The sequence below is a fragment of the Saccoglossus kowalevskii genome, chromosome 3 (genome assembly GCF_978046115.1).
Source record: "Saccoglossus kowalevskii chromosome 3, keSacKowa6.1, whole genome shotgun sequence".
In the NCBI taxonomy this organism is placed as follows: domain Eukaryota; kingdom Metazoa; phylum Hemichordata; class Enteropneusta; family Harrimaniidae; genus Saccoglossus; species Saccoglossus kowalevskii.
In genome coordinates, this window is record NC_140643.1 from 44,274,611 (window position 1) to 44,294,623 (window position 20,013).

The 20,013-nt window shown below is 29.2% G+C and overlaps 1 protein-coding gene across 1 annotated transcript in view; it reads left to right on the forward strand.

Moving 5' to 3' along the window:
* The first annotated feature begins 906 nt into the window (after positions 1-906).
* Positions 907-20,013, forward strand: part of LOC100378346 (short transient receptor potential channel 4-like) — a 30,201-nt gene continuing 11,094 nt past the window's right edge. Inside the window, exon 1 of the mRNA XM_085497527.1 lies at positions 907-1,056. Coding sequence (XP_085353653.1) covers positions 907-1,056 — 150 coding nt within the window. The remainder of the gene's footprint in view (positions 1,057-20,013) is intronic.

A 20,013-nucleotide genomic window follows, 5' to 3' on the forward strand; every position in this document is an offset into this window, starting at 1 on the left:
AGTGATATATTTTCGACGTCATTGTGAGCGTCACTGTTGGAGTTGTCCATCGTAATGTGCGTTTTTGTAAAAATTACGTAACTTTCAACCCTATATCGCAATTTGACGTGCTGTACACCGGGTTTTACTAGTCTTTTTGAAAAATGACCTTGAAATGGCCGGTCGAAGCTCACGCGACTGCCACCAGTGAGTTGACTCAGTGCATGAACGTTCTTCCAAACAATAGCAGATAAGTTCAAAGTCTCCAACGATGTTTGATTTCTAAATACGTGGTATTTATCAAAGCCATGTCTTTCTTGGTGGGAATAAACTTTGTTGCTAGAAAGTTACGGAGTCTCTCTAAGGGTGATTTACAGCCTATAATCCACCACAAATATTGAATTCTGATTGGTTAACAGGTGTGATTAGTGGTTTGGGGCCTACATGCGTTGCAATGCGATGTGATGAATGTAGCGCATTTATATAGATTCTGTTTCGATTTTATAATGACCGTTGAGACTTACAACCACGTTATTAACATTAGTGCTGTGCAAAAATAGTTTGGCGATATGTTGCTGGTATGCTACTCTTTCTAGCTGCACGTCCAATGTTTTGACAGTTGCGTGGTGACAGTATAAGGCTAGTATATCTTATTGTAATGAACAATTATTCTAACTAGTTTCTTAGTTTTCTGAGTGATATTATGGAGCATATGAGATGTTGACAGCGGTCTTCTACAGATTCGTAAAGACCACACCAAATTATCTGAAACGAGGTTGACCTAAAGACATGCCGTTTTACGAGGGTGTCGTGCTATAATACCTGTGTCGGACGAACAGCACATGATATCTGCTCTCAATATCATCAAAGCTTTTCTCTTACCTCTTACCTTTTCTCTTACAGCATTCTCTGACGGCCCGTACTAGTATGACCTCCAGACAGTTGTTTCCTGTTACGCTTCGTCAACGGAACTATCTATCAGAAGACCATGCCTGCCCAGCTCTTACAGAACAGGAAGTGAAATTTCTGGAGATGGTTGAAAACGGGCAATTAGAAGATGTTATGTCTATACTAGAAGTAGGTACCAATAATATGTGAACCAGATATACAACATTAATATGATAACTGTAACCACGACATTCCGTGATAACGAACAATATATTGTCATAGTAATTGTTATCAACATAATGTCATAATATATCAATGTTACTATGATAGCTGATATCCCAACTATCGTGATAACTCACAACATAATGTCATAGTAATTGTTATCAATATAATGTCATAATATATCAATGTTACTATGATAGCTGATATCCCAACTATCGTGATAATTCACAACATAATGTCATAGTAATTGTTACCAACATAATGTCATAATATATCTATGTTACTATGATAGCTGATATCCAAACTATCGTGATAACTCACAACATTATGTCATAGTAATTGTTATCAATATAATGTCATAATATATCAATGTTACTATGATAGCTGATATCCCAACAATCGTGATAACTCACAACATTATGTCATAGTAATTGTTATCAATATAATGTCATAATATATCAATGTTACTATGATAGCTGATATCCCAACTATCGTGATAACTCACAACATTATGTCATAGTAATTGTTATCAATATAATGTCATAATATATCAATGTTACTATGATAGCTGATATCCCAACTATCGCGATAACTCACAACATAATGTCATAGTAATTGTTATCAACATAATGTCATAATATATCAATGTTACTATGATAGCTGATATCCCAACTATCGTGATAACTCACAACATAATGTCATAGTAATTGTTATCAATATAATGTCATAATATATCAATGTTACTATAATAGCTGATATCCCAACTATCGTGATAACTCACAACATAATGTCATAGTAATTGTTACCAACATAATGTCATAATATATCAATGTTACTATGATAGCTGATATCTCAACTATCGTGATAACTCACCAACGTAATGCCATGGTAATTGTTATCAATCAACATAATGTCATAATGTATCAATGTTACTATGATAGCTGATATCCCAACTATCGTGATAACTCACAACATAATGTCATAGTAATTGTTATAAATATAATGTCATAATATATCTATGTTACTATAATAGCTGATATCCCAACTATCGTGATAACTCACAACATAATGTCATAGTAATTGTTACCAACATAATGTCATAATATATCAATGTTACTATGATAGCTGATATCTCAACTATCGCGATAACTCACAACATAATGTCATAATGTATCAATGTTACTATGATAGCTGATATCCCAACTATCGTGATAACTCACAACATAATGTCATAGTAATTGTTATCAATATAATGTCATAATATATCAATGTTACTATGATAGCTGATATCCCAACTATCGTGATAACTCACAACATAATGTCATAGTAATTGTTATCAATATAATGTCATAATATATCAATGTTACTATAATAGCTGATATCCCAACTATCGTGATAACTCACAACATAATGTCATAGTAATTGTTACCAACATAATGTCATAATATATCAATGTTACTATGATAGCTGATATCTCAACTATCGTGATAACTCACCAACATAATGTCATGGTAATTGTTATCAACATAATGTCATAATGTATCAATGTTACTATGATAGCTGATAGCCCGACTAGCGTGATAACTCACAACATAATGTCATAGTAATTGTTACCAACATAATGTCATAATATATCAATGTTACTATGATAGCTGATATCTCAACTATCGCGATAACTCACAACATAATGTCATAATGTATCAATGTTACTATGATAGCTGATATTAAACTATCGTGATAACTCACAACATAATGTCATAGTAATTGTTATCAACATAATGTCATAATATATCAATGTTACTATGATAGCTGATATCCCAACTATCGTGATAACTGACAACATAATGTCATAGTAATTGTTACCAACATAATGTCATAATATATCAATGTTACTATGATAGCTGATATCTCAACTATCGTGATAACTCACCAACATAATGTCATGGTAATTGTAATCAACATAATGTCATAATGTATCAATGTTACTATGATAGCTGATAGCCCGACTAGCGTGATAACTCACAACATATTGTCATAGTAATTGTTATCAACATAATGTCATAATGTATCTATGTTACTATGATAGCTGATATCCAAACTATCGTGATAACTCACAACATTATGTCATAGTAATTGTTATCAATATAATGTCATAATATATCAATGTTACTATGATAGCTGATATCCCAACTATCGTGATAACTCACAGCATTATGTCATAGTAATTGTTATCAATATAATGTCATAATATATCAATGTTACTATGATAGCTGATATCTCAACTATCGCGATAACTCACAACATAATGTCATAATGTATCAATGTTACTATGATAGCTGATATCCCAACTATCGTGATAACTCACAACATAATGTCATAGTAATTGTTATCAACATAATGTCATAATATATCAATGTTACTATGATAGCTGATATCCCAACTATCGTGATAACTCACAACATAATGTCATAGTAATTGTTATCAATATAATGTCATAATATATCAATGTTACTATAATAGCTGATATCCCAACTATCGTGATAACTCACAACATTATGTCATATTAATTGTTATCAACATAATGTCATAATGTATCTATGTTACTATGATAGCTGATATCCAAACTATCGTGATAACTCACAACATTATGTCATAGTAATTGTTATCAATATAATGTCATAATATATCAATGTTACTATGATAGCTGATATCCCAACTATCGTGATAACTCACAACATAATGTCATAGTAATTGTTATCAATATAATGTCATAATGTATCAATGTTACTATGATAGCTGATATCCCAACTATCGTGATAACTCACAACATTATGTCATAGTAATTGTTATCAATATAATGTCACAATGTATCTATGTTACTATGATAGCTGATATCCAAACTATCGTGATAACTCACAACATTATGTCATAGTAATTGTTATCAATATAATGTCACAATATATCAATGTTACTATGATAGCTGATATCCAAACTATCGTGATAACTCACAACATTATGTCATAGTAATTGTTATCAATATAATGTCATAATATATCAATGTTACTATAATAGCTGATATCCCAACTATCATGATAACTCACAACATAATGTCATAGTAATTGTTATCAACATAATGCCATAATATATCAATGTTACTATGAAAACTGATTTCCCAACTATCGTGATAACTCACAACATTATGTCATAGTAATTGTTATCAACATAATGTCATATTGCATCTATGTTACTATGATAGCTGATATCCCAACTATCGTGATAACTCACAACATAATGTCATAGTAATTGTTATCAACATAATATCATAATGTATCAATGTTACTATGATAGCTGATAGCCCAACTAGCGTGATAACTCACAACATAATGTCATAGTAATTGTTACCAACATAATGTCATAATATATCAATGTTACTATGATAGCTGATATCCAAACTATCGTGATAACTCACCAACATAATGTCATGGTAATTGTTATCAATATAATGTCATAATATATCAATGTTACTATGATAGCTGATATCCCAACTATCGCGATAACTCACAACATAATGTCATAGTAATTGTTATCAACATAATGTCATAATATATCAATGTTACTATGATAACTGATATCACAACTATCGTGATAACTCACAACATAATGTCATAGTAATTGTTACCAACATAATGTCATAATATATCAATGTTACTATGATAGCTGATATCTCAACTATCGTGATAACTCACCAACATAATGTCATGGTAATTGTTATCAACATAATGTCATAATGTATCAATGTTACTATGATAGCTGATAGCCCAACTAGCGTGATAACTCACAACATATTGTCATAGTAATTGTTATCAACATAATGTCACAATGTATCTATGTTACTATGATAGCTGATATCCAAACTATCGTGATAACTCACAACATTATGTCATAGTAATTGTTATCAATATAATGTCATAATATATCAATGTTACTATGATAGCTGATATCTCAACTATCGCGATAACTCACAACATAATGTCATAATGTATCAATGTTACTATGATAGCTGATATCCCAACTATCGTGATAACTCACAACATAATGTCATAGTAATTGTTATCAACATAATGTCATAATATATCAATGTTACTATAATAGCTGATATCCCAACTATCGTGATAACTCACAACATTATGTCATATTAATTGTTATCAACATAATGTCATAATGTATCTATGTTACTATGATAGCTGATATCCAAACTATCGTGATAACTCACAACATTATGTCATAGTAATTGTTATCAATATAATGTCATAATATATCAATGTTACTATGATAGCTGATATCCCAACTATCGTGATAACTCACAACATAATGTCATAGTAATTGTTATCAATATAATGTCATAATGTATCAATGTTACTATGATAGCTGATATCCCAACTATCGTGATAACTCACAACATTATGTCATAGTAATTGTTATCAATATAATGTCACAATGTATCTATGTTACTATGATAGCTGATATCCAAACTATCGTGATAACTCACAACATTATGTCATAGTAATTGTTATCAATATAATGTCACAATATATCAATGTTACTATGATAGCTGATATCCAAACTATCGTGATAACTCACAACATTATGTCATAGTAATTGTTATCAATATAATGTCATAATATATCAATGTTACTATAATAGCTGATATCCCAACTATCATGATAACTCACAACATAATGTCATAGTAATTGTTATCAACATAATGCCATAATATATCAATGTTACTATGAAAACTGATTTCCCAACTATCGTGATAACTCACAACATTATGTCATAGTAATTGTTATCAACATAATGTCATATTGCATCTATGTTACTATGATAGCTGATATCCCAACTATCGTGATAACTCACAACATAATGTCATAGTAATTGTTATCAACATAATATCATAATGTATCAATGTTACTATGATAGCTGATAGCCCAACTAGCGTGATAACTCACAACATAATGTCATAGTAATTGTTACCAACATAATGTCATAATATATCAATGTTACTATGATAGCTGATATCCAAACTATCGTGATAACTCACCAACATAATGTCATGGTAATTGTTATCAATATAATGTCATAATATATCAATGTTACTATGATAGCTGATATCCCAACTATCGCGATAACTCACAACATAATGTCATAGTAATTGTTATCAACATAATGTCATAATATATCAATGTTACTATGATAACTGATATCACAACTATCGTGATAACTCACAACATAATGTCATAGTAATTGTTACCAACATAATGTCATAATATATCAATGTTACTATGATAGCTGATATCTCAACTATCGTGATAACTCACCAACATAATGTCATGGTAATTGTTATCAACATAATGTCATAATGTATCAATGTTACTATGATAGCTGATAGCCCAACTAGCGTGATAACTCACAACATATTGTCATAGTAATTGTTATCAACATAATGTCACAATGTATCTATGTTACTATGATAGCTGATATCCAAACTATCGTGATAACTCACAACATTATGTCATAGTAATTGTTATCAATATAATGTCATAATATATCAATGTTACTATGATAGCTGATATCTCAACTATCGCGATAACTCACAACATAATGTCATAATGTATCAATGTTACTATGATAGCTGATATCCCAACTATCGTGATAACTCACAACATAATGTCATAGTAATTGTTATCAACATAATGTCATAATATATCAATGTTACTATGATAGCTGATATCCCAACTATCGTGATAACTCACAACATAATGTCATAGGAATTGTTATCAATATAATGTCATAATATATCAATGTTACTATAATAGCTGATATCCCAACTATCGTGATAACTCACAACATTATGTCATATTAATTGTTATCAACATAATGTCATAATGTATCTATGTTACTATGATAGCTGATATCCAAACTATCGTGATAACTCACAACATTATGTCATAGTAATTGTTATCAATATAATATCATAATATATCAATGTTACTATGATAGCTGATATCCCAACTATCGTGATAACTCACAACATAATGTCATAGTAATTGTTATCAATATAATGTCATAATGTATCAATGTTACTATGATAGCTGATATCCCAACTATCGTGATAACTCACAACATTATGTCATAGTAATTGTTATCAATATAATGTCACAATGTATCTATGTTACTATGATAGCTGATATCCAAACTATCGTGATAACTCACAACATTATGTCATAGTAATTGTTATCAATATAATGTCACAATATATCAATGTTACTATGATAGCTGATATCCAAACTATCGTGATAACTCACAACATTATGTCATAGTAATTGTTATCAATATAATGTCATAATATATCAATGTTACTATAATAGCTGATATCCCAACTATCATGATAACTCACAACATAATGTCATAGTAATTGTTATCAACATAATGTCATAATATATCAATGTTACTATGAAAACTGATATCCCAACTATCGTGATAACTCACAACATTATGTCATAGTAATTGTTATCAACATAATGTCATATTGCATCTATGTTACTATGATAGCTGATATCCCAACTATCGTGATAACTCACAACATAATGTCATAGTAATTGTTATCAACATAATATCATAATATCATAATGTATCAATGTTACTATGATAGCTGATAGCCCAACTAGCGTGATAACTCACAACATAATGTCATAGTAATTGTTACCAACATAATGTCATAATATATCAATGTTACTATGATAGCTGATATCCAAACTATCGTGATAACTCACCAACATAATGTCATGGTAATTGTTATCAATATAATGTCATAATATATCAATGTTACTATGATAGCTGATATCGCAACTATCGCGATAACTCACAACATAATGTCATAGTAATTGTTATCAACATAATGTCATAATATATCAATGTTACTATGATAGCTGATATCACAACTATCGTGATAACTCACAACATAATGTCATAGTAATTGTTACCAACATAATGTCATAATATATCAATGTTACTATGATAGCTGATATCTCAACTATCGTGATAACTCACCAACATAATGTCATGGTAATTGTTATCAACATAATGTCATAATGTATCAATGTTACTATGATAGCTGATAGCCCAACTAGCGTGATAACTCACAACATATTGTCATAGTAATTGTTATCAACATAATGTCACAATGTATCTATGTTACTATGATAGCTGATATCCAAACTATCGTGATAACTCACAACATTATGTCATAGTAATTGTTATCAATATAATGTCATAATATATCAATGTTACTATGATAGCTGATATCCCAACTATCGCGATAACTCACAGCATTATGTCATAGTAATTGTTATCAATATAATGTCATAATATATCAATGTTACTATGATAGCTGATATCCAAACTATCGTGATAACTCACAACATTATGTCATAGTAATTGTTATCAATATAATGTCATAATATATCAATGTTACTATGATAGCTGATATCCCAACTATCGTGATAACTCACAACATTATGTCATAGTAATTGTTATCAACAGAATGTAATAATATATCTATGTTACTATGATAGCTGATATCCCAACTATCGTGATAACTCACGACATTATGTCATAGTAATTGTTATCAACATAATGTCATAATATATCAATGTTACTATGATAGCTGATATCCCAACTATCGTGATAACTCACAACATAATGTCATAGTAATTGTTATCAACATAATGTCATAATGTATCTATGTTATTATGATAGCTGATATACAAACTAATATGACAACTCACAACATTATGTCATAGTAATTGTTATCAACATAATGTCATAATGTATCTATGTTACTATGATAGCTGATATCCAAACTATCGTGATAACTCACAACATTATGTCATAGTAATTGTTTTCAATATAATGTCATAATATATCAATGTGACTGTGATAGCTAATATCCCAACTATCGCGATAACTCACAACATAAGGTCATAGTAATTGTTATCAACATAATGTCATAATGTATCAATGTTACTATGATAGCTGATATCCCAACTATCGTGATAACTCACAACATTATGTCATAGTAATTGTCATCAATATAATGTCATAATATATCAATGTTACTATGATAGCTGATATCCCAACTATCGTGATAACTCACAACATAATGTCATAGTAATTGTTATCAACATAATGTCATAATATATCAATGTTACTATGATAGCTGATATCCCAACTATCGTGATAACTCACAACATTATGTCATAGTAATTGTTATCAATATAATGTCATAATATATCAATGTTACTATGATAGCTGATATCCCAACTATCGCGATAACTCACAACATAATGTCATAGTAATTGTTATCAACATAATGTCATAATATATCAATGTTACTATGATAGCTGATATCCCAACTATCGTGATAACTCACAACATTATGTCATAGTAATTGTTATCAATATAATGTCATAATATATCAATGTTACTATGATAGCTGATATCCCAACTATCGCGATAACTCACAACATAATGTCATAGTAATTGTTATCAACATAATGTCATAATATATCAATGTTACTATGATAGCTGATATCCCAACTATCGTGATAACTCACAACATTATGTCCTAGTAATTGTTATCAACATAATGTCATAATATATCAATGTTACTATGATAGCTGATATCCCAACTATCGTGATAACTCACAACATTATGTCATAGTAATTGTTACCAAAGTAATGTCATAATATATCTATGTTACTATGATAGCTGATATCCCAACTATCGTGATAGCTCACAACATTATGTCATAGTAATTGTTACCAACATAATGTCATAATATATCAATGTTACTATGATAGCTGATATCCCAACTAGCGTGATAACTCACAACATAATGTCATAGGAATTGTTACCAACATAATGTCATAATATATCAATGTTACTATGATAGCTGATATCCAAACTATCGTGATAACTCACCAACATAATGTCATGGTAATTGTTATCAATATAATGTCATAATATATCAATGTTACTATGATAGCTGATATCCCAACTATCGCGATAACGCACAACATAATGTCATAATGTATCAATGTTACTATGATAGCTGATATCCCAACTATCGTGATAACTCACAACATAATGTCATATTAATTGTTATCAACATAATGTCATAATATATCAATGTTACTATGATAGCTGATATCCCAACTAGCGTGATAACTCACAACATTATGTCATAGTAATTGTTATCAACATAATGTCATAATGTATCAATGTTACTATGGTAGCTGATATCCCAACTATCGTGATAACTCACAACATTATGTCATAGTAATTGTTACCAACATAATGTCATAATATATCAATGTTACTATGATAGCTGATATCCCAACTATCGTGATAACTCACAACATTATGTCCTAGTAATTGTTATCAACATAATGTCATAATATATCAATGTTACTATGATAGCTGATATCCCAACTATCGTGATAACTCACAACATTATGTCCTAGTAATTGTTATCAACATAATGTCATAATATATCAATGTTACTATGATAGCTGATATCCCAACTATCGTGATAACTCACAACATTATGTCATAGTAATTGTTACCAAAGTAATGTCATAATATATCTATGTTACTATGATAGCTGATATCCCAACTATCGTGATAGCTCACAACATTATGTCATAGTAATTGTTACCAACATAATGTCATAATATATCAATGTTACTATGATAGCTGATATCCAAACTATCGTGATAACTCACAACATAATGTCATAGTAATTGTTATCAACATAATATCATAATGTATCAATGTTACTATGATAGCTGATAGCCCAACTAGCGTGATAACTCACAACATAATGTCATAGTAATTGTTACCAACATAATGTCATAATATATCAATGTTACTATGATAGCTGATATCCAAACTATCGTGATAACTCACCAACATAATGTCATGGTAATTGTTATCAATATAATGTCATAATATATCAATGTTACTATGATAGCTGATATCCCAACTATCGCGATAACGCACAACATAATGTCATAATGTATCAATGTTACTATGATAGCTGATATCCCAACTATCGTGATAACTCACAACATAATGTCATATTAATTGTTATCAACATAATGTCATAATATATCAATGTTACTATGATAGCTGATATCCCAACTAGCGTGATAACTCACAACATTATGTCATAGTAATTGTTATCAACATAATGTGATAATATATCAATGTTACTATGATAGCTGATATCACAACTATCGTGATAACTCACAACATAATGTCATAGTAATTGTTACCAACATAATGTCATAATATATCAATGTTACTATGATAGCTGATATCCCAACTAGCGTGATAACTCACAACATTATGTCATAGTAATTGTTATCAACATGATGTCATAATATATCAATGTTACTATGATAGCTGATATCTCAACTATCGTGATAACTCACCAACATAATGTCATGGTAATTGTAATCAACATAATGTCATAATGTATCAATGTTACTATGATAGCTGATATCACAACTATCGCGATAACTCACAACATTATGTCATAGTAATTGTTATCAACAGAATGTCATCATATATCTATGTTACTATGATAGCTGATATCCCAACTATCGTGATAACTCACGACATTATGTCATAGTAATTGTTATCAACATAATGTCATAATATATCAATGTTACTATGATAGCTGATATCCCATCTATCGTGATAACTCACAACATTATGTCATAGTAATTGTTATCAACATAATGTCATAATATATCAATGTTACTATGATAGCTGATATCCCAACTATCGCGATAACTCACAACATAATGTCATAATGTATCAATGTTACTATGATAGCTGATATCCAAACTATCGTGATAACTCACCAACATAATGTCATAGTAATTGTTATCAACATAATGTCATAATGTATCAATGTTACTATGATAGCTGATATCCCAACTATCGTGATAACTCACAACATAATGTCATAGTAATTGTTATCAACATAATGTCATAATATATCAATGTTACTATGACAGCTGATATCCCAACTATCGTGATAACTCACAACATTATGTCATAGTAATTGTTATCAACATAATGTCATAATATATCAATGTTACTATGATAGCTGATATCCAAACTATCGTGATAACTCACAACATTATGTCATAGTAATTGTTATCAACATAATGTCATAATATATGAATGTTACTATGATAGCTGATATCGCAACTATCGTGTTAATTCACAACATTATGTCATAGTAATTGTTATCAACATAATGTCATAATATATCAATGTTACTATGATAGCTGATATCCAAACTATCGTGATAACTCACAACATTATGTCATAATAATTGTTACCAACATAATGTCATTATATATCAATGTTACTATGATAGCTGATATCCCAACTATCGTGATAACTCACAACATTATGTCATATTAATTGTTATCAACATAATGTCATAATGTATCTATGTTACTATGATAGCTGATATCCAAACTATCGTGATAACTCACAACATTATGTCATAGTAATTGTTATCAATATAATGTCATAATATATCAATGTTACTATGATAGCTGATATCCCAACTATCGTGATAACTCACAACATAATGTCATAGTAATTGTTATCAATATAATGTCATAATGTATCAATGTTACTATGATAGCTGATATCCCAACTATCGTGATAACTCACAACATTATGTCATAGTAATTGTTATCATTATAATGTCACAATGTATCTATGTTACTATGATAGCTGATATCCAAACTATCGTGATAACTCACAACATTATGTCATAGTAATTGTTATCAATATAATGTCACAATATATCAATGTTACTATGATAGCTGATATCCAAACTATCGTGATAACTCACAACATTATGTCCTAGTAATTGTTATCAACATAATGTCATAATATATCAATGTTACTATGATAGCTGATATCCCAACTATCGTGATAACTCACAACATTATGTCATAGTAATTGTTACCAACATAATGTCATAATATATCAATGTTACTATGATAGCTGATATCCAAACTATCGTGATAACTCACAACATTATGTCATAGTAATTGTTATCAACATAATGTCATAATGTATCTATGTACTATGATAGCTGATATCTCAACTATCATGATAACTCACAACATTATGTCATAGTAATTGTTATCAATATAATGTCATAATATATCAATGTTACTATGATAGCTGATATCCCAACTATCATGATAACTCACAACATAATGTCATAGTAATTGTTATCAACATAATGTCATAATGTATCAATGTTACTATGGTAGCTGATATCCCAACTATCGTGATAACTCACAACATTATGTCATAGTAATTGTTATCAATATAATGTCATAATATATCAATGTTACTATGATAGCTGATATCCCAACTATCATGATAACTCACAACATAATGTCATAGTAATTGTTATCAACATAATGTAATAATATATCAATGTTACTATGAAAACTGATATCCAAACTATCGTGATAACTCACAACATTATGCCATAGTAATTGTTATCAATATAATGTCATAATATATCAATGTTACTATGATAGCTGATATCCCAACTATCGCGATAACTCACAACATAATGTCATAATGTATCAATGTTACTATGATAGCTGATATCCAAACTATCGTGATAACTCACCAACATAATGTCATAGTAATTGTTATCAACATAATGTCATAATGTATCAATGTTACTATGATAGCTGATATCCAAACTATCGTGATAACTCACCAACATAATGTCATAGTAATTGTTATCAACATAATGTCATAATGTATCAATGTTACTATGATAGCTGATATCCCAACTATCGTGATAACTCACAACATAATGTCATAGTAATTGTTATCATCATAATGTCATAATATATCAATGTTACTATGACAGCTGATATCCCAACTATCGTGATAACTCACAACATTATGTCATAGTAATTGTTATCAACATAATGTCATAATATATCAATGTTACTATGATAGCTGATATTCAAACTATCGTGATAACTCACAACATTATGTCATAGTAATTGTTATCAACATAATGTCATAATATATCAATGTTACTATGATAGCTGATATCCAAACTATCGTGATAACTCACAACATTATGTCATAGTAATTGTTATCAACATAATGTCATAATATATCAATGTTACTATGATAGCTGATATCCCAACTATCATGATAACTCACAACATTATGTCATAGTAATTGTTATCAATATAATGTCATAATATATCAATGTTACTATGATAGCTGATATCCCAACTATCGTGATAACTCACAACATTATGTCATAGTAATTGTTGTCAATATAATGTCATAATATATCAATGTTACTATGATAGCTGATATCCAAACTATCGTGATAACTCACAACATTATGTCATAGTAATTGTTATCAACATAATGTCATAATATATCAATGATACTATGATAGCTGATATCGCAACTATCGTGATAACTCACAACATAATTTCATAGTAATTGTTATCAATATAATGTCATAATATATCAATGTTACTATGATAGCTGATATCCCAACTATCGCGATAACTCACAACATAATGTCATAATGTATCAATGTTACTATGATAGCTGATATCCAAACTATTGTGATAACTCACCAACATAATGTCATAGTAATTGTTATCAACATAATGTCATAATGTATCAATGTTACTATGATAGCTGATATCCCAACTATCGTGATAACTCACAATATAATGTCATAGTAATTGTTATCAACATAATGTCATAATATATCAATGTTACTATGATAGCTGATATCCCAACTAGCGTGATAACTCACAACATAATGTCATAGGAATTGTTACCAACATAATGTCATAATATATCAATGTTACTATGATAGCTGATATCCAAACTATCGTGATAACTCACCAACATAATGTCATGGTAATTGTTATCAATATAATGTCATAATATATCAATGTTACTATGATAGCTGATATCCCAACTATCGCGATAACGCACAACATAATGTCATAATGTATCAATGTTACTATGATAGCTGATATCCCAACTATCGTGATAACTCACAACATAATGTCATATTAATTGTTATCAACATAATGTCATAATATATCAATGTTACTATGATAGCTGATATCCCAACTAGCGTGATAACTCACAACATTATGTCATAGTAATTGTTATCAACATAATGTCATAATATATCAATGTTACTATGATAGCTGATATCACAACTATCGTGATAACTCACAACATAATGTCATAGTAATTGTTACCAACATAATGTCATAATATATCAATGTTACTATGATAGCTGATATCCCAACTATCGTGATAACTCACAACATTATGTCCTAGTAATTGTTATCAACATAATGTCATAATATATCAATGTTACTATGATAGCTGATATCCCAACTATCGTGATAACTCACAACATTATGTCATAGTAATTGTTACCAAAGTAATGTCATAATATATCTATGTTACTATGATAGCTGATATCCCAACTATCGTGATAGCTCACAACATTATGTCATAGTAATTGTTACCAACATAATGTCATAATATATCAATGTTACTATGATAGCTGATATCCAAACTATCGTGATAACTCACAACATAATGTCATAGTAATTGTTATCAACATAATATCATAATGTATCAATGTTACTATGATAGCTGATAGCCCAACTAGCGTGATAACTCACAACATAATGTCATAGTAATTGTTACCAACATAATATCATAATATATCAATGTTACTATGATAGCTGATATCCAAACTATCGTGATAACTCACCAACATAATGTCATGGTAATTGTTATCAATATAATGTCATAATATATCAATGTTACTATGATAGCTGATATCCCAACTATCGCGATAACGCACAACATAATGTCATAATGTATCAATGTTACTATGATAGCTGATATCCCAACTATCGTGATAACTCACAACATAATGTCATATTAATTGTTATCAACATAATGTCATAATATATCAATGTTACTATGATAGCTGATATCCCAACTAGCGTGATAACTCACAACATTATGTCATAGTAATTGTTATCAACATAATGTGATAATATATCAATGTTACTATGATAGCTGATATCACAACTATCGTGATAACTCACAACATAATGTCATAGTAATTGTTACCAACATAATGTCATAATATATCAATGTTACTATGATAGCTGATATCCCAACTAGCGTGATAACTCACAACATTATGTCATAGTAATTGTTATCAACATGATGTCATAATATATCAATGTTACTATGATAGCTGATATCTCAACTATCGTGATAACTCACCAACATAATGTCATGGTAATTGTAATCAACATAATGTCATAATGTATCAATGTTACTATGATAGCTGATATCACAACTATCGCGATAACTCACAACATTATGTCATAGTAATTGTTATCAACAGAATGTCATCATATATCTATGTTACTATGATAGCTGATATCCCAACTATCGTGATAACTCACGACATTATGTCATAGTAATTGTTATCAACATAATGTCATAATATATCAATGTTACTATGATAGCTGATATCCCATCTATCGTGATAACTCACAACATTATGTCATAGTAATTGTTATCAACATAATGTCATAATATATCAATGTTACTATGATAGCTGATATCCCAACTATCGCGATAACTCACAACATAATGTCATAATGTATCAATGTTACTATGATAGCTGATATCCAAACTATCGTGATAACTCACCAACATAATGTCATAGTAATTGTTATCAACATAATGTCATAATGTATCAATGTTACTATGATAGCTGATATCCCAACTATCGTGATAACTCACAACATAATGTCATAGTAATTGTTATCAACATAATGTCATAATATATCAATGTTACTATGACAGCTGATATCCCAACTATCGTGATAACTCACAACATTATGTCATAGTAATTGTTATCAACATAATGTCATAATATATCAATGTTACTATGATAGCTGATATCCAAACTATCGTGATAACTCACAACATTATGTCATAGTAATTGTTATCAACATAATGTCATAATATATGAATGTTACTATGATAGCTGATATCGCAACTATCGTGTTAATTCACAACATTATGTCATAGTAATTGTTATCAACATAATGTCATAATATATCAATGTTACTATGATAGCTGATATCCAAACTATCGTGATAACTCACAACATTATGTCATAATAATTGTTACCAACATAATGTCATTATATATCAATGTTACTATGATAGCTGATATCCCAACTATCGTGATAACTCACAACATTATGTCATATTAATTGTTATCAACATAATGTCATAATGTATCTATGTTACTATGATAGCTGATATCCAAACTATCGTGATAACTCACAACATTATGTCATAGTAATTGTTATCAATATAATGTCATAATATATCAATGTTACTATGATAGCTGATATCCCAACTATCGTGATAACTCACAACATAATGTCATAGTAATTGTTATCAATATAATGTCATAATGTATCAATGTTACTATGATAGCTGATATCCCAACTATCGTGATAACTCACAACATTATGTCATAGTAATTGTTATCATTATAATGTCACAATGTATCTATGTTACTATGATAGCTGATATCCAAACTATCGTGATAACTCACAACATTATGTCATAGTAATTGTTATCAATATAATGTCACAATATATCAATGTTACTATGATAGCTGATATCCAAACTATCGTGATAACTCACAACATTATGTCCTAGTAATTGTTATCAACATAATGTCATAATATATCAATGTTACTATGATAGCTGATATCCCAACTATCGTGATAACTCACAACATTATGTCATAGTAATTGTTACCAACATAATGTCATAATATATCAATGTTACTATGATAGCTGATATCCAAACTATCGTGATAACTCACAACATTATGTCATAGTAATTGTTATCAACATAATGTCATAATGTATCTATGTACTATGATAGCTGATATCTCAACTATCATGATAACTCACAACATTATGTCATAGTAATTGTTATCAATATAATGTCATAATATATCAATGTTACTATGATAGCTGATATCCCAACTATCATGATAACTCACAACATAATGTCATAGTAATTGTTATCAACATAATGTCATAATGTATCAATGTTACTATGGTAGCTGATATCCCAACTATCGTGATAACTCACAACATTATGTCATAGTAATTGTTATCAATATAATGTCATAATATATCAATGTTACTATGATAGCTGATATCCCAACTATCATGATAACTCACAACATAATGTCATAGTAATTGTTATCAACATAATGTAATAATATATCAATGTTACTATGAAAACTGATATCCAAACTATCGTGATAACTCACAACATTATGTCATAGTAATTGTTATCAATATAATGTCATAATATATCAATGTTACTATGATAGCTGATATCCCAACTATCGCGATAACTCACAACATAATGTCATAATGTATCAATGTTACTATGATAGCTGATATCCAAACTATCGTGATAACTCACCAACATAATGTCATAGTAATTGTTATCAACATAATGTCATAATGTATCAATGTTACTATGATAGCTGATATCCAAACTATCGTGATAACTCACCAACATAATGTCATAGTAATTGTTATCAACATAATGTCATAATGTATCAATGTTACTATGATAGCTGATATCCCAACTATCGTGATAACTCACAACATAATGTCATAGTAATTGTTATCATCATAATGTCATAATATATCAATGTTACTATGACAGCTGATATCCCAACTATCGTGATAACTCACAACATTATGTCATAGTAATTGTTATCAACATAATGTCATAATATATCAATGTTACTATGATAGCTGATATTCAAACTATCGTGATAACTCACAACATTATGTCATAGTAATTGTTATCAACATAATGTCATAATATATCAATGTTACTATGATAGCTGATATCCAAACTATCGTGATAACTCACAACATTATGTCATAGTAATTGTTATCAACATAATGTCATAATATATCAATGTTACTATGATAGCTGATATCCCAACTATCATGATAACTCACAACATTATGTCATAGTAATTGTTATCAATATAATGTCATAATATATCAATGTTACTATGATAGCTGATATCCCAACTATCGTGATAACTCACAACATTATGTCATAGTAATTGTTGTCAATATAATGTCATAATATATCAATGTTACTATGATAGCTGATATCCAAACTATCGTGATAACTCACAACATTATGTCATAGTAATTGTTATCAACATAATGTCATAATATATCAATGATACTATGATAGCTGATATCGCAACTATCGTGATAACTCACAACATAATTTCATAGTAATTGTTATCAATATAATGTCATAATATATCAATGTTACTATGATAGCTGATATCCCAACTATCGCGATAACTCACAACATAATGTCATAATGTATCAATGTTACTATGATAGCTGATATCCAAACTATTGTGATAACTCACCAACATAATGTCATAGTAATTGTTATCAACATAATGTCATAATGTATCAATGTTACTATGATAGCTGATATCCCAACTATCGTGATAACTCACAATATAATGTCATAGTAATTGTTATCAACATAATGTCATAATATATCAATGTTACTATGATAGCTGATATCCCAACTATCGCGATAACTCACAACATTATG